At 46.9% G+C, this 22,766-nt stretch overlaps 1 protein-coding gene across 1 annotated transcript in view; it reads left to right on the top strand.

Annotated features, from left to right (window-relative positions):
* GLG1 (golgi glycoprotein 1) overlaps positions 1 to 17,110 on the top strand; it is a 109,511-nt gene extending 92,401 nt beyond the window's left edge. Inside the window, exons 14-26 of the mRNA XM_059667451.1 lie at positions 797 to 859; positions 1,541 to 1,654; positions 3,288 to 3,376; positions 4,312 to 4,429; positions 5,159 to 5,251; positions 7,236 to 7,373; positions 9,674 to 9,797; positions 10,471 to 10,613; positions 10,804 to 10,905; positions 11,856 to 11,963; positions 13,386 to 13,506; positions 14,085 to 14,191; positions 16,568 to 17,110. Coding sequence (XP_059523434.1) covers positions 797 to 859; positions 1,541 to 1,654; positions 3,288 to 3,376; positions 4,312 to 4,429; positions 5,159 to 5,251; positions 7,236 to 7,373; positions 9,674 to 9,797; positions 10,471 to 10,613; positions 10,804 to 10,905; positions 11,856 to 11,963; positions 13,386 to 13,506; positions 14,085 to 14,191; positions 16,568 to 16,735 — 1,488 coding nt within the window. The 3' untranslated portion in view covers positions 16,736 to 17,110. The remainder of the gene's footprint in view (positions 1 to 796; positions 860 to 1,540; positions 1,655 to 3,287; positions 3,377 to 4,311; positions 4,430 to 5,158; positions 5,252 to 7,235; positions 7,374 to 9,673; positions 9,798 to 10,470; positions 10,614 to 10,803; positions 10,906 to 11,855; positions 11,964 to 13,385; positions 13,507 to 14,084; positions 14,192 to 16,567) is intronic.
* The last annotated feature ends 5,656 nt before the right edge of the window (positions 17,111 to 22,766 follow it).

Below are 22,766 nucleotides of genomic sequence, written 5' to 3' on the forward strand. Positions count from 1 at the left end.
ATTGGCTGCCTTCTGCACGCCCCACACTGGAGACAGAGCTCACAACCCGGGCATATGCCCCGACCGGGAATCGAACCAGTGACCTCTTGGTTCCTGGGTCGACACTAAACCGCTGAGCCACACCCAGCTGGGCAAAAACTGCTTTTAAAAAAAAAAAAAAACAAGCCTTTTAGAACTATTTAAATGGTCAATACATAAAATTAGACATTTCTCAACTAGTCTTTTTTCTTTCTATTTTTCAAAGGTTTATTGCTTTCTTTCATGTTCTGACAACTCCTCTCCCATTCACGTTGTCCTTGTGGGCTTATAAGGACATTCTGGGGTGTGTGACTCTTTAAAGGAAGCTGTTATTTCAGCAGCTAGTCCTATACAGTGCTTACTCTCTGCTTAAGGGCATTGAGGGTGTGTTCCAGGAGGCAGTGGTTTGAGGACAGTGGTCTGGTTTAGGAGCTCATAAACTAAAGATAGATGTCAGTTGCCCTTGTTTTCATTTTGAACTGCTTAGCTTTTTGGAAAAACTTGAAAGGCTTTATCTACTCTAGTATTATTATTAAATGCTTTTTTTCTCCTCTCTTCTTAATTCTGCTTCTAGCAAACTTGCCTTTCAATGTATAATGGAGGTGCAGTTAGTTCTATCTATGCTGGGGCTCTCTAACTTAGACTAAAATAGTCTCCAAATGTACATAACAGATTATTTGCCCATCAGATGCTACTAAATTCAGAGAAAGAAACTGCTTGCTCCTTTTCCACCCCTGGTTCTTCCTAAGGCAGAATTAATATATTTAATCTTCTACAGGATATTCAGATAGAAGCCTTGCTGATGAGAGCCTGCGAGCCCATAATTCAGAACTTTTGCCACGTAAGTGATGTCTGGAGAATCAAGGGTTAGAAATAGAATTGAATTCACTAGGACTCTGGACCCCAAGTGTGTTGTATCAGCTCTGTCTTCAGCATATGTTACTCCTGAGTGGCCAGCTTTGAGAAGTTGAAGATGTAAACAAAATCAAGAGGGGGTGCCACCATCCTCAGAGGCCTTACTTGGTCGTCCTTTGTAGGTGCCAGATACGTGCTGCGCAGCAGATGTTGGGATGCCCTTTAGAGAGGGACGGGGAAGGCCCCGTGGGCATGGCTGAGTTGCTTCCAGTACATCAGTGCAGGACTTGTTAGCAGTAACAGTGGCTTCCCCTTCCAACTGTCTTCTTGTACCTGGATATTGAGCAAATTCTGTTACTTTATTACTTTATTCAAGTATTAGATTATCTAATTGTGGGAGCAAAACACATCCAGGAACCATGAGGACCTGACAACCAGGAAGCAAAGGAGTAAAAGCATTGACTGCGTAGTGCATGTTCCTGTTGGAGCTTCGTTCAGGGCCGCTTGCTGTGTGAATTTTATTCCCTAGATGTTTGTCCCTTGTAACTTCTCAGGCTTATTTTGACATAATTTAATATATACCTTGTTTGCATTTTTTATGGACTAGACTATACTATGTGTTTATTAATTGTTACAAATGAAGTGTAAATGTGCACTGCCTTTTCAGGATGTGGCAGATAACCAGATAGACTCCGGGGACCTGATGGAGTGTCTGATACAAAACAAACACCAGAAGGACATGAATGAGAAGTGCGCCATTGGTGTCACCCACTTCCAGCTGGTCAGTAACACTGGGCAGAGCCTTCTTGCCTTGACTGCTCTTGTGAAAAATTGTTTTCTCCAAATACATGCCCTGTTTTGACTTGTTTTCAATAAATGTGTTTTTTTCCTGCTATGGCCAGATGCTTTGTTAGGCTCCTGAAAATTCAGTGATAAATACAATGGAACCTCAGTTCTCGAACTTAATGCATTCCTGAAGGCTGTTCGAGAAATGATTTGTCAAAAACCAAATCATTTCCTCCCAGTAGAAAAAATATAAATTGAATTAATCCATTCCAGACCCTCCAGTGATTCCCTGCTTTAACCTTTCTTATATATAGTACATGTCTAGTGTACTGTTTAATCTTTAAAAAAAAAACACTTATTTTCTTAAATTTATCGAACCATCCCCTATTAGCTTTGAATGAATCACTTTAGCATTCATTCCCGTGGTGTCTTTCCGGTCAGCATGCAGCATCTTTGTTTGTTCATATATTACTGCCTCAGAAATGGTTGTCACTGGCTAACTGCTTTTTGTTTATCAAAATCAACAACAGTTTTTCTACCTCTCCAGTTGTCTATGATCATTGTTTCTTTCACACCATTAGCAATATTAGCACTCTTGATGGTCTCTTTATGTTTTAAAACTGCTAATCATTGCTTTCCTCAGCAACAAAAGCATTCTCTCCTTTGTTTGTTGCCTGAGAGACGCTTTTTGTCATGCAGAGGTATCAGCATAAAGGGTTGTCAGTTTGACAACAAAGACATTTTTTCTATAAACAACTTGGTAGAGAACTGAGAGGGAGAATTTCCAGAAATGAGGTTTGACTGTATACAGTTGGTACCCTTAGGGAGTGTGTAATCCATTGGGGATAGAGACAGTAAGGAGGCATTTCCTGCCTCAGTCACATTCCTTGCTTTCATGATGTATTTTAGCCTTTCCTTGAATAGTCTCAGTGAGACCTGCTGTTTTGGGTCACTGTTCATTGCAGCAGCCCAAATATGTACCAATACACTGGTCTCTAAGCCTTCCCCCCCCCCCCGCCCCCTAATCATGTTACCCAGATCTGTCATAAGAAGGTTAAGTCATGCTCTTCTTTGTTACCACATGTCTAACAGAAGTGTTTCTGGTAAAGCAAGCATTTTCTTGCCAGGAAGATGCAATCCAAGCATCTGTGTAAAATTCCCCTCTTCTGGGGCATACAGCCTTTGACAAATGGGTTCAGGGCCTCTGGGGTGGAACACACAAACCCTGCCCTGTGGACTATGTTCTAGTAAGAGGAAGACAGATAGAACCTGTGAGCCTGTGGAGAAAAATAATGCATGAAAGGGTTGGAGGATGAAGGAGACAAGGGGCTGTGGAGGGAGGTAGTTGAATAGAAACGCCAAGGCAGTGGCAGAAACCAGGGGGAGATCTGGGAGAAGGGTCCTTTGGCCGAGGGAACAGCATGTGTGTGATGGGAATGGCAGCGGACTGCTGTGCGTGCAGCAGAGGGAGGAAGGGGAGGTTAGCAGTTCCAGAGCCTGTGGAGACAAGGACAAGTCCTGCAGAGGCCGGAAGGCTGGCTTCTGCAAACTACGAACAGTGTCACCCAGCACTGCTGGTTAGGACTTGCTTCCAAGCTTCTGACTTTCTTTTTCATTGTTGTTTTTAGGTGCAGATGAAGGATTTTCGGTTCTCCTACAAGTTTAAAATGGCCTGCAAAGAGGATGTGCTGAAACTTTGCCCCAACATAAAGAAGAAGTAATGTAGCTTTTCATTGATTCATTCTGCTTCTCTGAAATGCTTCTTAGCTCCTGAATGAATATCCAAGCTGTCAGGCAGCCTCCCGCTGTCTGGTAGCCCAGGAGGCCTCCTGCTCACCCTCCGAAAGTGTGGCCAAACACTGCCTTGTCTGGACATCATCCTTATAGCTGCTGAGCCACCACTGGTGGGGGTAGTTCTGATGTGGGAACCTCGTAGACTAAGGAAGCATTTTTAATTTTCCCAGTTGGGGCTATGTCACTGGTGGAGCAGATAGAGGTTGTGTACTTGGGATCAAGTAGCACTGTGACGACGAGGTTAGCTGATTTCCTCCCAACATAACTCCACTCGGTCGTGTCTTCAGGGAAGGAGTGGCTTTACTGAGTTAGAGATATAGTGAAAAACAAAACCTTATTCACTTAGGAGTTACATCTTAATGAGGAGAGTGATGCGTTTGTGGAGCACGACTACCTAAATCCTTCCCTGTCACACTTTGCAAAGGCACATTTCTATTTCTATTTCTATTTCTATTTCCCCTCATATAAACCAAGTTCCCATTTTGCTCCGGTTTCTATACTTTTCAGGAATCAGTTTCACAGGACGTACATCAAAGCCATGGTTCAAGTTAAGAGCAGCCTTCCTCTCTGATCACATGTTTTTTAACAAAACAAGTGTTGAACTGTCCTCGCCTCTGTGGCCTCCCTGCCACTCAGGAATATAGTCAGCATTTGGGCTGTGGCCCAACTTTTATGACATATACAGTCAAATTGTTGCTTTTAGAGTTCTGAGAACACAGACTTAAAGGAAAGGCATTCAAAACATGGTGAAAGGGTCATGAGTTCTGGGAGGGTGTGTTGTGCTGGCCCAGCCCAGCTCTCAGCCGCCTGCCCTTGGGTGGCTCCAGCCAGTCCCAGGCCTCCTCCTTCCCTTGGCAGGGTGGACGTGGTGATCTGCCTGAGCACCACCGTGCGCAACGACACTCTGCAGGAAGCCAAAGAACACAGGGTGTCCCTGAAGTGCCGCAAGCAGCTGAGGGTGGAGGAGCTGGAGATGGTAATGCCTCAACCAGAGCCGCAGACCCAGAAGCCCTGGGGCAGGGGAGAGGAAGTGGGTGAGGGGCCAGGACTAATTGAAAGGTTTTAGCCACTATCGGGCTAAAGTTTTACCATATGACAGCTTCTTGTTTTACTTTGTATTTGAACGAGAAAATACTTTTACTGTGTGAAACAAAGTCCAGAGCAAGACACAGCTGTAAGCATGCAATACAGTCATTGCATAGTAATGCCCGCGGGATCAAAGGTCTCTCCTTTCACTCTGCTGTTCCTGCCCCAGCTTGGCCAGAGGCTGCTTTCCCTCATGATGGCTGCCTGCAGCACTGGGCCACCTGCCCCAAATTTATCTCCAGCGGGAAAATAAAAACAAGAGAAACCTCCCCCAGCATGAAAAAAAGATCTTTCCCTTCAATTTGATAGTGTCAGTTTGAGGTCTGTGCCCAACCCCTGGACAGCAGCCGTCTCCGGGGGAGTGCCAGGCACTGATCACCAAGATGAAGCGGAAGTCAACCACAGTGTGCACTATGAGAGGAAAATTCTATTGTGCAGAGAAAGTCCAGGGCCATGCAGCTAGTTAGTGGCAGAACTGAAACTAAATCCCCGTTCTCCTGCCACTTTGCTGTGTAGAAGTTGTGGTTACCTGACAGGATCCAATCAAAAATATGTAGAACATTTGACATCTCCAGCTCAGAGTAACCTCCCTTTTCCATGCTGGTTCCCGCTCCTGCAGACAGAGGACATCCGTCTGGAACCAGATCTGTACGAAGCCTGCAAGAGTGACATCAAGAACTACTGTTCCACGGTGCAATATGGCAACGCCCAGGTAACTTTGTGTTGTTTTTTAACTGCAAAAGTAATGTGAAGGTGACATTTTACTTTATTTATTTTGTGTGTGTGTGAAGGTGACATTTTAAAAATTAACTCTTTAGTGGGATAGGCCTCATCACATCCTATCCAACCTAATCATCCTCTCACGAGTTACGCCAGACTTTTCCCAAAGTTTCTCTTTGTCTCCTATTTATTCTCTTTCCTCTTTCAGTTTCCATGTCTGCCTAATAATCTCTTAATGATCCTTCATATGCCTCCTCCTCTCTCTAGCTTTCCCAGCACTCTGCAACTCTGTAGTTAGTTATTCCCTCACCATGTTCCCATTGCAGTGCCTCACTAATGGCCACCCAAGTATCACCTAAGAAACTTTTTTTAAAAATACGTGGAAACAGGGACCTACCCAGAATCATCAGGAATGCAGTGCAAGCAAATAATTTTTTTAGAATAGTCCAAGGATTTACTTTATTTTTTCCATCACCATTTATCTCCTTTATGCCCTCTTCCACCTCCGCTCTCTGCCCCTTGTAATCACCACACTGTTGTCCATGTCCTTGAGTTCTCTCTCCCTTTTTCCTTTTTTGTTCAATCTCTCTGATTTTTTTTTTTTTCATGTTCTCCCAGTAACTCAACTGCCCCTTCTAGTTCAGGGCATCGCCATGGAGCTTTCCTTTGAGATAGTGGCTTCATTGTCTTCTTGTCCCTGGTGGTGTTGACGCAAAGTCTTAGGGCAATCTGATTCTCACTTCTATTAGTTAATCTGCCTCTGAGTTTTCTCTTTATCTTTAATAATCTGTATTTTCACTGTGATATAATTAGGCATTCTTTTTTTTTTATTTCCTTATTCTGGTTGGCTTTTTCAGTCTCAGAATTCATGCCATTCTGCTGTTTTCATTCCCAAGATCTGCAGTTGGTTCTTTTCATAACCTGTTCTTGCTTATCATTTAGCATTTCCTTCTGTGTTGTTCTGAGGCTATTAAACAATATGTTTTGATTGTGCTGTTACCTTTCCCTCAGTTATTTGATGATTCTTGGTTGTGCCTTGAGAATTTCACAGAAGTCTCGTGACTTTATACTACAGCCCTGGCTACTGCAGCTTTCCATCTGCTTCTCTTCTGCATCGTTCACAGAGGATAGAGGGAAGGAGTCAGAATATACTTAATTCACTACCGTCAATCCATCCTGTGCTACTCCATGCACCCGCTCTTCCCTCTGGCCATCACCTCACTGTTGTTTGTGTCTGTGGGTTACTCATATGTGTTCTTTGGCTAATCTCTTCACCTTCTTTCATCCAGTTCCCCCCTGACAGCTGTCAGTCTGTTCCATGTAGTTATGCCTCGGACTCTAGTTTATTTGTCAGTTTCTTTTGTTCGTTAGAGTCCACATATAAGTGAGATCATATTTTTCTTTCTCTGACTGGCTTATTCACTTAGCATCATATACTTTATGCTTTTATGTTAATCCACTCGTCTTTTTTACTGTACTTGTTTGTTTATATAAAGTTTGCCCTGTGTGGGGTAAGAATTGGGTCTAATTTATACCTGGCATCTAATGCTCTATTCTCTTGTGGTAAGTAGTGAGTTGAACTGAACCTACTGGCTTGTGCCTGCAGTCTAGTCAGGGTTATTGCTCTAGCGAAAGCCAGAGAGCCTCCTGTTTGCTTCAGAAGGAATCTTGACGAGGATCAGCTCGAGAAGGCAAAAGAAGCCAGGGATCCTGAGTGGGTTTCCTTCCCTTTAGAGCTCAGTGCAGCCTGCTGTTCATTATTTTTATATGGTTGGTTTACTATGAGCTCTGAAGTTACACATCTATCAATATAATTCTCCTTGGTAAGGAAACCCTGATTCCTATTACCTAGGAATTAGACATGGAAGGTACTTGGATAGAAAGGGGGATGTACTAAGATCTGAATGCTTCAGTCAGAAGATGTGGATTATCAATCCTGGTGCACCCCTTAACTTGACCATTACTCTGCGCCCTAGATTATTGAATGTCTGAAAGAAAACAAGAAGCAGCTAAGTACCCGTTGCCACCAGAAAGTTTTTAAGCTGCAGGAGACAGAGATGATGGACCCAGAACTAGATTATACGCTCATGAGGGTCTGCAAGCAGATGATAAAGGTAAGAGGTCCAAAACCAAGCACTAAGCACAGGGCGAGTAAAAATGACAGCATAACCCTCTTTATGTTATTGTTTTTTTTAATATATTTTATTGATTTTTTTTTACAGAGAAGAAGGGAGAGGGAATAGAGAGTTAGAAACATCGATGAGAGAGAAACATCGATCAGCTGCCTCCTGCACACCCACTCCTGGGGATGTGCCGGCAACCAAGGTACATGCCCTTGGCTGGAATCGAACCTGGGACCATGCTCTATCCACTGAGCCAAACCGGTTAGGGCAGCATAAACCTCTTTAAATGTCAGAGGAAATTCATATGATCTTCCCGTTTTCATTGTTTATACAGCTAAGACGTGGTTCTCAAAGTCTGGTCCCAGACCAGCACATCAACATCCCCAGGGAATCTGCAGATTTCTGGGCCCCACCCAGATCTGCTGAGTCAGAGTCTGGGAGTGGAGCGTCTGGTTTAAAGCTCTCCAGACGATTCTGATGTACGTCAAGTTAAAAAAAACAACCCTGAGCTAAGATAACTGACCTCACTTAGACCTGAGCCACGAATAACTAGAGGTCCAATGAATATTTGATTGGTTTTGGGGGCGATTCATGGTGGTATACTGAGAAAGCCACCTTCAAAATGTCCTGACATTAATCCACCACCATCGAAAGGCTTTTCCATTTGACAAGTTTTTGGTTCATTTACTTCTGCAGTGAACATTCTCTACAGCAGGGCTGACTTGAGAACCTAGACATCAGTTCCTGGATCTATCCATATATACAGAGATTACACTCAAGGTTCTGACCACTTACTTCCGCTTCCCTTTAAGATAAAATGCTACTTTTCAACCTATCAAATAAATTCCAAAGAGAATTGTGAAAGTTAGAAGTCTTTTGGTGGGCCTGGTAGAATTGAGTCCTCTGTAAAAATGGAAATATCAGGTTGGGGTTTGCAGAAACTTGATATCTATACTAATAAAAGAGAAAAATGGTAATTGGCGTACGAGCTACCCTTTTCATTGGCTAATCAGGGCTATATGCAAATTAACTGCCAACTAAGATTGGCAGTTAACTGCCAACAAGATGGCGGTTAATTTGCATATGTAGGCACAATGCAGGGAGGCGAAAGGGAAAGCAAGAAGAAGCCCCCTGCCACTGACAGTGATGGGAAACCCAGGGGGGAGCTAAGAGCTGGGGGGCAGGGCAAAGGCGGCCCTGGGGCCGCCTTTGCCCTGCCCCCCAGCCATGATCGGAGAATCAGGTGCCTTTGCCGCCCTGGCCAGTGATAGCAGGAAGTAGGGGTGGAGCCAGCGATGGGAGCTGGACACGGTCGAAGCTGGCAGTCCTGGGAGCTAGGGGTCCCTTGCCTGGGCCTAAAGCGGAGCCCACGATCGCGGGGCCGCTGCAGCTGCAGGTCCCCGCTGCCCGGGCCGGACGCCTCAGCCAGAGGCTTCCTGCAGGGGCAGGGGCGGAGCCCGCACGATCGCAGCACCCCCCCCTCCCCCCCCCCCCCCCCCGCTGCCACTGCAGGTCCCCGCTGCCCGGGCCGGACGCCTAGGCCAGAGGCGTCAGGCCTGGGCAAGGGGCCGATCCTGCGATTGGAGGGTGATGGGGGTCAACGCCTGAGGGCTTCCCAATATGTGAGAGGGGGCAGGCTGGGCTGAGGGACACTCCCCCCCCACCCTCCCCACACCCAGTGCACGAATTTCGTGCACCGGGCCCCTAGTTACTTTTATAAAGATCAGTCACCAGTTCACATCCCCATATTCAGATGCCATCCCCATACTAGAATTAGCAGGTAGAGATGGAATTTTTTACTAGTCCGAAATGGAGCTCTGACTTCAAGGACACTCACCAGTGTATAGAGACTGGCCCTGTAGTTAAGAGATAAACCAGATGGGTCCTTTCCACACATCCCTGTTCACACTGGTTACTGGGTAATTCCTGAGTTTCCCATTGGAATTGGGTAGATATTTGGCCACCTGGTACAATTAAATTCATGCTTAATAATACGCTCATGAGTTGCCACGTAATGTAACAGCCATGAGGGTAGGGAATCAATCCTATGTAAACTAGGAGACACTGAGGTAGGAGAAAGAAATGTGAGAGCTACAGTGGAAAGTAGGTACAGAATAGGGCTTGAGGCTGAATGCTTATTCACACTTAGTCATTTCTCTTGTACCAAGTGATACCTGCAGGCTGCTTCTGTCATAAGCTTCTCAACAGATGTTTGAGTAATACAGGTAATGCAGATGGTGTTAATTGCCATGTTTGAATAGCTGTTTTTATAAAACTTTGATTCTTTGCAGAGATTCTGTCCAGAAGCAGATTCCAAAACCATGTTGCAGTGCTTGAAACAAAATAAAAACAGTGAATTGATGGATCCCAAATGCAAACAGATGATAACCAAGCGCCAGATCACCCAGAACACAGGTAACATCCTGGCTTGGCTTTCCAGGCCCCGCACTTAATGGAACTGAGTGGGCGGATCCATGCCTCATAAAACTGTAGGTGCTTTGTTGCTTGGGAATTTTCAGGGAGAGCTTGGATGTACGCAAAAGGGCTTAATCCTCCCTTGAATAGTATCCAGGAAAACAGAACAAAAGCCATGGGAAAGAAGAGGCTGAAAAAATAGAAAACTGCCTTTGAAGGGCTTACAAAAGAAATCAGGGCTAGATTTCATGAAAAGTCTAGAGATTTAATAAAACTTCATGCATGTGGCAGGTGAGTATATGGATCATTCATTTTAGAGCAGAGAAATTTTATCTCTGAGTTACCTTGTAACTAAATGGCCAAGGTGAGTTGGATATTCTGTTCTCAGTATTTTCAAAGCTAACTGTATGGGGAAGGTTGATGTTTGTGAGGACTGCTCAGAAGATCAGTCTCAGACTCTGAGCAGCTGCTGCCCCGTAGAGGGATTCCTGGTTTGTATTTCTGACTAAAAACAAATAGAGCTCAGTATATATACATTCATTAAATAAATACATCAATGGTTTATTTGTGGTCATTGATATAATATGTCCCTCTTTGGAAGGTGGCTCTCTAAAAATTTGTGAATCCAGTTGGAATACATATTTTATCATGTTCTTAACACTTTCTGCTCTAGATTACCGCCTAAACCCTGTGTTAAGGAAAGCCTGTAAAGCCGACATTCCTAAATTCTGTCACGGTATCCTGACTAAAGCCAAGGAGGATTCGGAACTGGAAGGCCAAGTCATCTCTTGCCTCAAGCTGAGATATGCTGACCAGGTAAATTGGCCCGGGCTCTCCACCGAGGTGTGTTCATGGAGCCGCCTCTGTTCCTGGCACTGGTTCTCGTGGGAAGGCCTCAGCTCGCTCCTGCTGCCCCAGGACCTTTTTATACCTTCCCCACATCAGAGGCCAAGTCAAAAGCTGAAGTTGTCTAACAGCCTGACATGTTCTCCGTTGTCACGTGTAGCGCCTCTCTTCAGACTGCGAAGACCAGATCCGGATTATTATTCAGGAGTCTGCTCTGGATTACCGACTCGATCCTCAGCTGCAGCTGCACTGCTCGGATGAGGTAGGATTGGGAATGAAACCGGTAGTGAACAGAGCTGGTCAGAGAACTTTCATTGGAGCAAAGTTCTTTACTCTCTTTCCCTGAGCCCTGGCTCCAGGGTGAGTTGAAGGGACACCTTTAGGCTCTCCATGGTCCAAGTTCCTGGTTCTCTGTAACTTGGAATTAGTCCTGTCACTATGCAGGGCTGATTCTGTAGTTCTCTATTAAACAAAATCATTCTCCTGTATGTCTCTACATATAGTTTACTCTTCCCTTCTCCTGGTTCTGATAGGGAACCCAGAACACCCCAAGACTTGGCAGAAAGATAGATGTGCTCCTATAATAGCTCTAAAGAAGTGCCAGTCCTTGGAAATCATTTGACTTCCTAGCTAGAAAGGGCTGAGTGGAGAACCTTGTTCAGTGTATGTGAACTTGAGGGGGTCGTAGCTAAAAATACTTCAAACAGCTTACTCAAAGCTGTCCAAAAAAGATTAAGTTTTAATCTGTGCTGCAGGCTATGTTCCTGGGTCTCTCTCTCTCTCTCTTTCTCTCTTCTGTGTGTGTGTGTGTGTGTGTGTGTGTGTTTGAGTTGTGAGTCTGGGTTGACCCTGAACCTCTGGAAATGTGAAGCACTTGCTTTTAGTATTAACTTGGCTGCATGACCTTCCTCCTGTGGAATCAGGAAGTATGTTTGATGCTAGTCCTTGAGCAGTCCTGGGACAGCCTCTCGGGTCTTAGGGTTGACGGCATGAGGATATGCACATTGGCTGTTTTTTGGCTCTGTGCCAGTCCTTGTGAAGGAAAACAAAAACGGAGCTTGGTATCTCGTTCTGAATGGAGGGGAAGGAGGAGGAATCCGTTTGCGTGGAGCTCTGGGCACGTGTGTGGGAGCATCACCAGATCTGCACATTTCAGAGACCGAGGTTTCTGGTGAGAATGGGGTGGCCTTGTTTTGTGTGTCTCCTGGACAGATCTCCAATCTGTGTGCCGAGGAAGCAGCAGCCCAGGAGCAGACAGGTCAAGTGGAGGAGTGCCTCAAAGTTAACCTGCTCAAAATCAAAACAGACATGTGCAAAAGGGTAACCGCCATCACCACTCCCCCCACTTGCTTTTCTCTCCTCTTCCCCCTTTTTCCTTTAATGCTATATTCTGCACGTTTTAGTGATAAAATCTAAACCTTCCTTCCCAGAATGCTATGCTGTTCTCTCTTACCAAACTTTAATTTGACTCTTGACCATTAGTGGCCTATAACTTAAATATTCTGTCACATGTACTAATTATTTGTAAATGTCTCATTTCCATGACTAGGCCATTGTTTAAAGGGCACTCTGAGTAGAATACCAGAGCAAAATGTCAATTCCAATATATCAGTAAGTGCATTGCATTCATAAAACTCAAACTAAAAATTTAATTCATTTCAGAAACATCACATAAAAACAAATTTATCAAAATATGACTAAGCGCCCTAACCGGTTTGGCTCAGTGGATAGAGCGTTGGCCTGCGGACTGAAGGGTCCTGGGCTCAGTTCCAGTCAAGGGCTGATGCCTGGGTTGCGGGCTTGATCCCCAGTTGGGGACTTGAGTTTTATTTTTGGGTTTTTGTTTTTATTGTTGTTGTTTTACAGGAACCACGGTCTTTATTGAGAGCAAACTAATTTTTATTTAACAAATCATTTCCAGCCTGTCTTTACCTCCTATAATTTCATCATATACAATTGGAGGGTTTGCAGAGTTGATTTCACTTCTATTATGCTTATAAGTCTCTTGTTCAAAACTTCTTTAAACTCAAATAAGAATTATTGTTGCAGTAGCATTATGCTTTGTGAATTAATTTTTTCCTTTTGAGGATAATGGAGGTAAAGTGAAACATTTTACAGACATCTACTTTTGTTTGGGAATTTTCGTATAGCGTATTACTCTGATTTTCAGAATTCACATTTTCTGACTTCTTAAAGTAACAAAATAATTATATTACATCAATATGAATACTAGCATTTAGTATTTAATAATAATGTCAAAAGTACAAATCTGATCTTACAATCTCCTGCTTTGTTTAGCAAACAGCTTTTCATTCGCTAGGTAGGTCCCCAAGTATATTTGTTGAATTAAATTTTGTTGGATGTTAAAATGCCCTGGCAGTGTGGCTCGATTGGGCATTGTCCTGTGCCCCAGGAGGTTGTTGGTTCAATTCCCTGTCAGGGCATATGCCCAGGTTGCGAGTTGATCCCCCTGTAAGGGGTGTGCAGGAGGAAGCAGATTGATGTTACACTCTCACGTTGATGTTTTTCTCTCTCCCTCTCCCTTCCTCTCTCTCTCAGAATCAATAAACTATTCTTTTTAAAAAATTGGTTACTAAAAATCTGCACTCTCTGCATCATCACCACATTGCTGCCTGTCTCAGCTTTCTCTCCTTGACTTCTTTGTACCTAAAGTATTTGCAGACAGCAGATCTGATGCATTGTTTCCACAAAAGCTCTCTCTGCAATGCTCTTCCTTCCCAGGAGGTGTTAAACATGCTGAAGGAAAGCAAAGCAGACATCTTTGTGGACCCAGTTCTTCATACAGCTTGTGCCCTGGACATCAAACACCACTGCGCAGCCATCACCCCTGGCCGCGGGCGTCGTAAGTCACTGTACATGCTGACCCTGCCTGAACTGCCTTGGGCGGAGCGAAGACTCCCCCTGAGACATTAGGTGCAGCTACTCTGTTCTGTAGCTGCAGCTCAACCACAGACGACATCCCCTGAGAGCCTTTGTGGCAAAATGAACTTCGGAATAAATCTGCAGTGTGAACGGACCTAGCTGCGAGAGTTGAGTTCAGGGAAGCATAAGTCAGGCCACCATCATGGATCTCTTTCCCATCTTGTCCAGCTTCAGCTTCGTCAGTTTCCTCAGCGGCCACATTAGGCTCAGTGCACAGGTTTTATGTGAGGTAGAACCTGGGCAGGTGGGGAGTTGTTTCTGTGCCGTGTGTGCCCAGTAAATATAAGAGAGGTTTTAGGAGAGACTGGACAGTCCATGTGGGAATGAAATATCATCATTCTCCATGTTACATCTTGGGTCAGGTTTCCTAGAATGGATTTAACTTTGTTCATCCAACAGATCTGAAGTCTCTGGTGGTTAGATAGCCTTCCCCCCAACCTTACCGAAATCTCTCAGTTCTGTAGTTTTCAGACTGTTCTTATCCCTTTCCTTCCACAGAAATGTCCTGCCTCATGGAGGCCCTGGAGGACAAGCGGGTGCGGTTACAACCGGAGTGCAAGAAACGCCTCAATGATCGGATTGAGATGTGGAGTTACGCAGCGAAGGTAATGACCAAGAGCATCTGCTGAAGTGGCCATCTGTTCTGTCAGTTTCCAGTCTCTTCAAGGCACTTCACTGGTTTTCTAGTCCTTGTGAGGCCAGCAGTACGAGTATTAGAAAAATCTGTCAGGGTACCTTTGAGCCTCCTTGGCTTTCCATGAGCCTTGAACCGTCTTGCTTTGCATTGGGCTGTGTCTGCTAGGGTTTGCCAGGGCTGTTACTTCTGCCCTCAGGAGCCCACAGTCCACCACTGAAAAGTGAGTCACCCGAAGGAAGGATGTGACTTAAGCCAGCTGTGCAAAGAGAAACTAGACATCATGCCCACGAGAAAAGAAAGGTATCAGCCACTCCTGCTGTAGCTTGTTTTTCTAATTTTGCACAGTCTATAAGAGCAAAATATGGATGTGAGACTAGCCCTCGGCTAGCCTGGAACACGGAGCTCATAGGATGGAGAGAGACATTAGGACACCGGTGAAAGTGGATGGTACCCAGGCGGACTTGGCCGGGGGGGATTTTTCCTACAAATCTCAGACTCAGTGAGAGAATGATAACAATTCTTTTCATGTATACATTGCCTTGTTCACAAATCACTTTGATGGATATGTTACCTCATTTAAAACTTGAAACCTATGAGGTCAGTGGAATGATTATTCTCTCATTTTATGGTGGAGGGAACTGCGACTTCCTAAATTATGACTTGCCCAAAGCGCAAAAGTCAGGTTTCTAGATCCACGCTCTTTCTATCTCCCTCGCTGCGATAGATGATCCTTAGATCGAGAGAGAGGACTTCCCGTCACCCATGTGCTTAAAGGTCAAGGGTAATAGGCAAGCAGGAAAGACCACAGGAAGTTTTCATACCTAGACATAAGGGACTATAACTGACAAAAAAGCAAGGGATTAAGCACCCCTTACTCCTCCTCCTGAGGGAACACCGTCAGCTTTGACGTCCTTGGTTAGTTGAGGCAGTAGAGATGAAGTTACCCTTTTCTTTCCGCACTGGTTTCCATTTTTGAGCTGCTAAGAATTGCCACTGCTTGCTTTGGATTGACAAGTATTGGCGCTCAGATTACATTAATCTGAAGCCTCCTGCTCTGTTTTGTGTACATGGGCTGAGCATAGAAGCAGCCCAGACACCTCGGGGCCAGCCCTTTTCAGGCACCCAGCTAAGGTGAGACTCAAAAGAACAGTTTGTGCCTGGGAGCCTGCCGTAGCAGCTACTAGAGGCGCATTTGAGAACGCAGCGAGGAAAACCGAGGGTGAAGATTGGTTACGTGGCAGTGCCCACAGTGGGGAAGTGGGGAAGCATACTCAGTCCCTGTCCGTCATGTTTGCACATTACTTGTGATGTGGGGAGTGCTTAAGATATAATGGTGAGTGCAAACAAGTCAAGATAAAGAATTGGCATATAACACAATTTTAATTGTTTTCTAAAAGGCAGCAAACATGATGAATAAAACGAATCAGAGTACATAAGAACCTGTGACCTTTTCAAGTCACTAAACCACCTCCTAGTCCTTGGGCCTCCAAGTCTCCATCTGTGATGTGGGATAATAAAACCCACTTGCGAGGTGGTGTGAGGGCTGCCTGGTTGCAAACATGCTGAGCCCTTTCCAAGGCCCAGCACATCGCCCAGTCCTCAGTGGGCTGTTATTTTGTTGCGGGTAGAGATTGCAGTGATGAGACTCCCCCTCTTTGGGTTTGGCTGTATTTTCTAATCTTTATGTTCTTAACAGATCCTTTATTTTTATTTTTAAATTGAATTTATTGGGGTGACATTGGTTCATAAAACCATACAAGTTTCAAGTGGACAACTTAACAAAACATCACCTGCACACTGCGTTGTACACCCGTTCCCAAAGTCGTGTCTCTTTCTGTCCCATTTACCCCCCTCTACCCACCTCCATCTCTGCTCCCACCTCCCTTTCCCTCTGGCTATTACCACACTGTTGTCTGTGTCTATGTGTTATATATATATGTGGGGGGGGGGGGGGGGTTGCTTAATCACTGCACCTTCTTTCATCCAGTTCCCCAGCCCCCTCCCCTCTGACAGCTTTCAGTCTGTTCCATGTGTCCATGCCTCTGTTTCTATTTTGTTCTTCAGTTTATTTTGTTCATTAGAGTCCACATATAAGTGAGATCATGTGGTATTACTCTGACTGGCTTATTTCACTTACATAATCATCTCCAGGTCCATCTAACCTTACATAGTAGATACATACAATATTATGATTAAAAAAAAAGAGTTGTAGCTCTTGTCCCTTGCCTGTGCTCCTCAAAAGAAATGACATAAATTAAGCTAGGAATCAAGGTAGGGCAAGTTAGAGCTAGCACCACCCCAGCCCGATTCTCTCAGAGGGTGATGCTGTCGTATGTTACTCCAGGTGGCCCCCGCGGATGGCTTCTCTGACCTCGCCATGCAGGTGATGACATCCCCGTCAAAGAACTACATTCTCTCCGTGATCAGTGGGAGCATCTGTATATTGTTCCTGATTGGCCTGATGTGTGGACGTATCACCAAACGAGTGACACGAGAGCTCAAGGACAGGTAGAGCCACCTTGACCACCAAAGGAACTGTCTGTCCAGTACCTAGTTTGTACAGCCCTCCTGTATAGCGTACCCTCTCACCTCGTTCTTCTCAGAGGTGCCACCAACAAACACCCATGTTAGAGCAGCAGCAGGTACCACCGCATTGTCCCATCTCAGACTTCACCCATGTCATGGTGTCCCTCCTTCCGACCATCTGTGCAGCATCAGCCGCTAGCCACTTGGTTATCGTCGTTGTTGGCAGACTTAGGTTTACCTGTAGACAAGTCTCTCTCATACCAATGGAACCACAGGTACTTCCAGAACCAACTCATCTGACCTGCAACTCAAATGATTTCTTAAAAAACAAAAACAAAAAAAAATAACACACACACACACACACACACACACACACACAAAGGAAATAAGTTTTTAAAGAAAGGAAAAAATGTATATAGTAGCATACCTCCTCCAAGCTTGATTTGGGCAGTGGGTTCTTTCTTCTGTGTGACTGTGTATAATGAAGACAGGACGCTAAAGGGGAAACACTCCACCCAATATGCTACAACTGGGATGTCTTGCTCATTTTTCAAAAGCACCTTTGGGCCATGTCAGGGCCATGGACTTCACCACGTGGTGGGAAACCACTAACCAGCCAACTTCGGATCCTGTTTTCTTCTGCTGAAACAGTGATGCCTTCCAGTTTCCACCCTAAAGAGCCACTGCTGGTCAAGACCCCCATGGCCATATGTGTTCCTACGATCTCCTCACCTCAGTGAAGTAAAGCCGGAGCCTCCCTAGGCCAGGGGCAAATGGATTGGGGAGAAGATCAAAACTCTGTGATGCTGATCTGCACTGAGAGGCGGGACCCGGGTCCCCAGGCAGCAGAATCCCAGTGCCCTCCCTCCTCCAGGCTAGTGCAGGGCTCGGCTGCCCGGGGATTGCCCTGCTGGGGGGCAGGTGCTGGGAAGCAGCGCATGTCGGGGAGGGGCTGGGGGAGGAAGGAGGAGCCAGGGCGTGATTCACTTTGCTTTATTTTTCAGGCAACGTTGCAGGTCAGGGCAATGGCTTAGAAGAATGTAGCATGGTCTCAGGTGTGACTGCAGTCCAGCCTGACCTTTTTGTAGGCTCTGAGCCGCCTTCCTAGACAGCTCCTTTATGCCTCTACATGCAGAGGGCGTGGAAAGTTCTTACATTAAAAGATGGAGGCTTTCTCCATTCTTTTCCTTTCTGTCCGTTTGCTGCATACACCCACGGTAGAAGGCATTGGCTAAATGTTGTACTTTGGGGATTCGTCCGTCTTTTCAGAATCTGAGCTTAATGGGAGCAATATTCCTGGCCACTCTCCCTCACCCCACGGTGTGGAGGTGACAGGTTGGAGCATACAGAGGGAGGACGCAGGCATCATGGTTCTACCCAGCACGGCTGGCTTGACTTGGGGCATGGAGTCACAGTGGCTGCCTAGAGGGCGGCGTGTACAGTAGGAGATATATTTATATAATATATATTTTATTAACCTGTTAGACGTCCACAAAGTGTTATAAATCATGTGCCTAAAACTGTCCGCATAGACCATGGCGCCCTGCCCCCCGCCCCCTTGGCCACCGTCCGTGTGTGCCGTGGACCTTCACATTCGTCTCCCCTGAGAGGTGTTCAGTGCAGAGTGGGTCAGTTTATGGGTCAGTTGGTCCACGTTGCTCCTGCCCTGACCTGACTGGCGTGTATTTGATACTGTGGTCTTCTTTTTCTTTCATTTCTCCTTGCGACCTTTCCTGGAGGCAGTGGGTTCCAGAAGCCAGCTGTGTGTTGCCCCTGCCTGGGCTGACAAGTCACCGAGGGAGCCACTCAGCGGCTTGGCTCCCTCAGTCCTGCTCTTAGGTCTTCCTGATGCTCAGCAACTGAGACTCTTCCGTCTCATAAAACTTGAAACTCTGGGAGTCTGAGCAACACCCCTTCCACCCCCCCTGTTGGACCAAATTGAGCTGGTCCCACCCATTTCCCCAGGGGTTCCCACTTGGGTGGTGGAGGTTGCTGAGGCTTGGGATCGAGAAGTGGGGTGTCCTCTAAATGCAGGCCCCCTGACGTGTCTGGTGTTGTTTACAGGATTGGATTGATGTTCACCATTTGGAGGGGCCGGTACCATTCTCATCTCTGCAGTCTCCCTCCCTATACATGTCAAACATCTCCATAATTTAATGCCTCCATATTTCTGTTCTTTCTGAGCTGGGACGATCTCCTTCATTGTCTGCAGCAGATCTGGAAATTTGAGGAGTTTGATTCTTGAAACTTTTGTTGCCTTTAGAGATGGTCGGAATAGAAGGGGTACTCTGCCTCTGTCCGCAGTGGCTTGTAAGAAAGCATTTCCCCAGCCTCCTGGAGCAGTCTGATGTGATGGTTCTTGGGAATCCAGGCAGATTTCCACGCCCAGCACCACCTGCACCTGCAGCTGTACCTCTGCTGCTCTGCACTTGGTGTCACAAAACAGATACACAGGCGCCTCTGGTTGCCAGCCTCCGATCAGTAGAGAGTAAGTCACCTAGCCTAGAATTAGCAAAGGAGGAACCATGGCCCTAGTGGAAGAGCTGATGACAGACCTTGGCATTTATCTCTTCTGATGTCCAGCCCCTGAACAATAACATAAGCAGCAGGTGGGGGTTTGGCCAAGGCCAAGGCTCCTGGCAATTGTTGAAAGTGACAGTAGCCAGGTAACTCCCCTGGCCTTACCAGCTCTCTCCAGTGTCTCAGGGACTCATACCTGGTGTGCTCCACGATATTCCAGAGGCATCAGGAGGGCAGCCTCCTGGGCTGGAGGCACTGCGTACAGGCGGAAATCAGAAATCTGGGCAAAATGTCAAGAACAAGACGAATGCCCCCTACTGGAGCGTCTCCTGCAGAGGGTGGCTCCAGGAGGAGACCACCTGGTGCCCCCCTGGCCCTCTACTATTCCTGCTGTCCCAAGAGAAGCTGCTAGCAAGGTGCGCCGAGATGGGCGTCCTCGCAAAGGCTCCAGCTCTCTGCCTTCCCCGGATGCGTCTGCCAGCACTCCCAGCCCGTTCTGTGGTCCAGTCAGCTCGTTCGGAGCCTGTGCATCCTTAGAAGCCAGGGGAGCTCTAGTGTTCAGTGAGCAGGTGTTGACTTCATTGCCAGCCTCCAGGGATCTCCATCCTGCACTTTTCTGGGGGACAGAGCAGTACTGCTGGCGGGGGGAGAGCTGCTTTCCTGGAGGAGGTGACAGAACATTCCTGAGACCCCATCTCTTCCCATTTCCCGAGGTCACAGGATAAAAGGGTGGATGTTCTGGCCTCACGGTCAGGTCGTAGCGTCCATTTACAGCTGTGTCAGCTGTGTGCTGACTTCCCTACTTTCTCCCAAGAGAAGAGTCCCTCATATGAGTGTGACTTCCGGAATTGTCTCCCATCCTCCCTGCCCCCAGGCTGTGGTACTACTTCTAGCCCCAAGTCCCCACCTCAGCCATTCACCAGGGAGGGTAGACTGCTTCCTGGGCTCCTTTCTTAGCTGACCTCCAAGGCCTTCACTTCCCATTTCTTCCTCTCCCTCACATATAACTCACACTAAGCAAGCAGATGTGGAGAAGGAAGCTAGAATAGGTACCACTGGAAGCAAGCCAGCCTAGTCTGACACGATCAACCTAAATTTTGGCCATAGAACACAGATAATATGGCTTTTAAATGATGTTTATTTGTATTTCATGTCCTTGTAAATTTGAAAAACCTCAAGGATCCCTTTTATATTTCCCACCATCTGTGCAGCACCAAAGTAGTTTTGTGAAATGCAGCACCCCAGTGCCCTGGCTCTCCGGGACACGCCTCCGCATTGGTCTTTGACTCCCCAGGCCCTGGGCCAGAGCGGACGTTCTCTCGTTTGTCTGGTTGGCTGCTCCTCTAACTGTACTGCTCGTCGTCATCCTCCTCTCCACTAGGCAATCAAGAGTCACATTTTAGGGCAACCACGTCAGCAGATGGTCATGACTCTCAGCGACCGGTTCCCCCAAGCCATCTAGTGAGGCCACCCAGGTGGATGGTCTGCTCGGGCTGGTGGTGATGGGATCCTGAGGGTGGTTTCCTCCCTTCACCTCCCCAAAATCCATTGCGTTTCGCAGGTAGGGATGTTGGGATGCGTGCAGTAGAGAACTCTCCCTGGGCAAGGAGAAAATTCAGATAGTGCCTCTATATTCTGTTTTTGCCTTCCCCCAACGTAGGGTTGACACCTGGACCCAGAGCCCAGCAGGCCCTATGGCAGACATGCTGGGGGGTTGAGGTCAGACTGCAGTGCCCTGGACAGAGTGGCTCCTCCCAACAGTGCTCCCAGGTCAGTCCGAGCAGGAAAGCAGACTGTGCAGCACATGCTGTGTGAGATCTTAGGCCTTTACCTTTTTTTTTTTAAGAAAGAAAGAAAAGTAAAATGAACAAGCCTCTTTTGTAAATGGTTTTCCTTTCTATGTATAAAATCCCTGCAGTTCCTTGTTTTTACATGTTCTTGCTGTGTAATTTTGAGATGTTACTGAAATTCTGAACATAATGTGCATTTTTTTTCTGTACAGATGAAATGGGAGAATTTAATAAAGAGTTTGCAGGTTTTTACTTGTTAAATCTTCTCTGTGGTGACTGGGAAGACTCTCCAACCACCTGCTCCGCCTGTAGAAGCCCATGGGGCCAGGAGCACCGACTGTGAACGTGTCACTGATGCTCACAGACCTTGCTGTTGGGTTCTTAGTATTCGTGGTTCAGTCAAGCAGAGTAAGACCATGGGACGTTTAGAGGCGAGATGGAATTCAGATCTGGGTTTCTGTGACTCTCAGGCTGATGTGTACAGAATTATTCATCCTAATCATGTGTTTAAGCCATAGCCTGAGGCTCCTTCTGGGAAGGGCACCTGCCTGGACCCTCTCCTTACAGATACGGCACATGGATGCCACCTGGTCTGGTGGCCGCCTTCCAGGTGAGGTCCGGAGCTGGGCCGCACTTGCTTCCCGTGCCCTGCCCAGTTCTGGGGTCAGTGACCGCTGTGCCACCCTTGCTGGGCCTTTTCTTTGACCTCTTCATTCAGCAAAGCTGATTTGCATCTGGGTGTTTTCAAAGTAATCGCCCAATGAATAGATGGCAGCAAAGATGTCTTAAAGCCATAATGGCCATAGTAGGATTCGAGTAACGGGATGTTCAGTGAGAAAGGAATGGGTAACCTGGGACGCAAGGTTTCTTCTTAGAACTTCCAATCCATCTCGGCAGCTGTCACCGAGGAGGCGGTGGGCCTGGGTGTAAGTGGAGGCCGGGAGAAGGTGAAGAGTGGAAGGAATCCCAGCTGCAGGTAGTCCTCAATGTAGGGAGCTCTGGGCGGCCATCGGCCCCGAATGGGAGCAGCCTAGTACCTGGTGCTCTTCGGTGTCCTAGAGACGCCGCCTGCTTTGTGTAAGTGCGGCAATTGAGATGCAGGATTCAAGCTCCCTGCCCCAGGCCCCCCAAGGGAGAAGTGGCGCACCCGGCCCAGCTGCACTCGGCCCCTCAGAGAGATGCTCAGCGGTGAGGGGGAACGTGCTGCCAGCCGAAGCCTCGGCCGTCTCAGGACCATCACCCACCCCAAACGTTGCATGTTTGGTTTTTCTGGTAGAAGGTGCTTGTGCTCCCGCCCTGCCATCAGTGCACTCGTCAAGCCCTCCTTCTCTTCTGCATTACCACCAACCAAAGCTCCCTCCAAGGGGCTCCACCATCTCCACCTTCCTTCCCAAGCCACTGCCACCTGCTCCACTGCCGTCCTACACAGCAGGGGCCCTCAGACTCCCTGATAGAGCAGGTGGGTACCTTCCCAAAGATACACAGGGCTGAAAACATGGCACAGTAGTAGGTGCCCTCATCAGCAGGGCTGGCATTGCCCACAGTAATGCATGTGGCATTCTGGGCCAGGTCTACGCCAGGAAGCGGGTTCACAGCCCTTTCTCACTGACTCGGCCAGAAACCGACCCATCCATTGCTGGTACCAAGACAAGACATGGCCCTGGCAGCGCTGCCGTGCACCACACACCAGATCTGCGGGTTACCTCA

This window comes from Myotis daubentonii, chromosome 15 (assembly GCF_963259705.1).
Source record: "Myotis daubentonii chromosome 15, mMyoDau2.1, whole genome shotgun sequence".
Lineage (NCBI taxonomy): Eukaryota > Metazoa > Chordata > Mammalia > Chiroptera > Vespertilionidae > Myotis > Myotis daubentonii.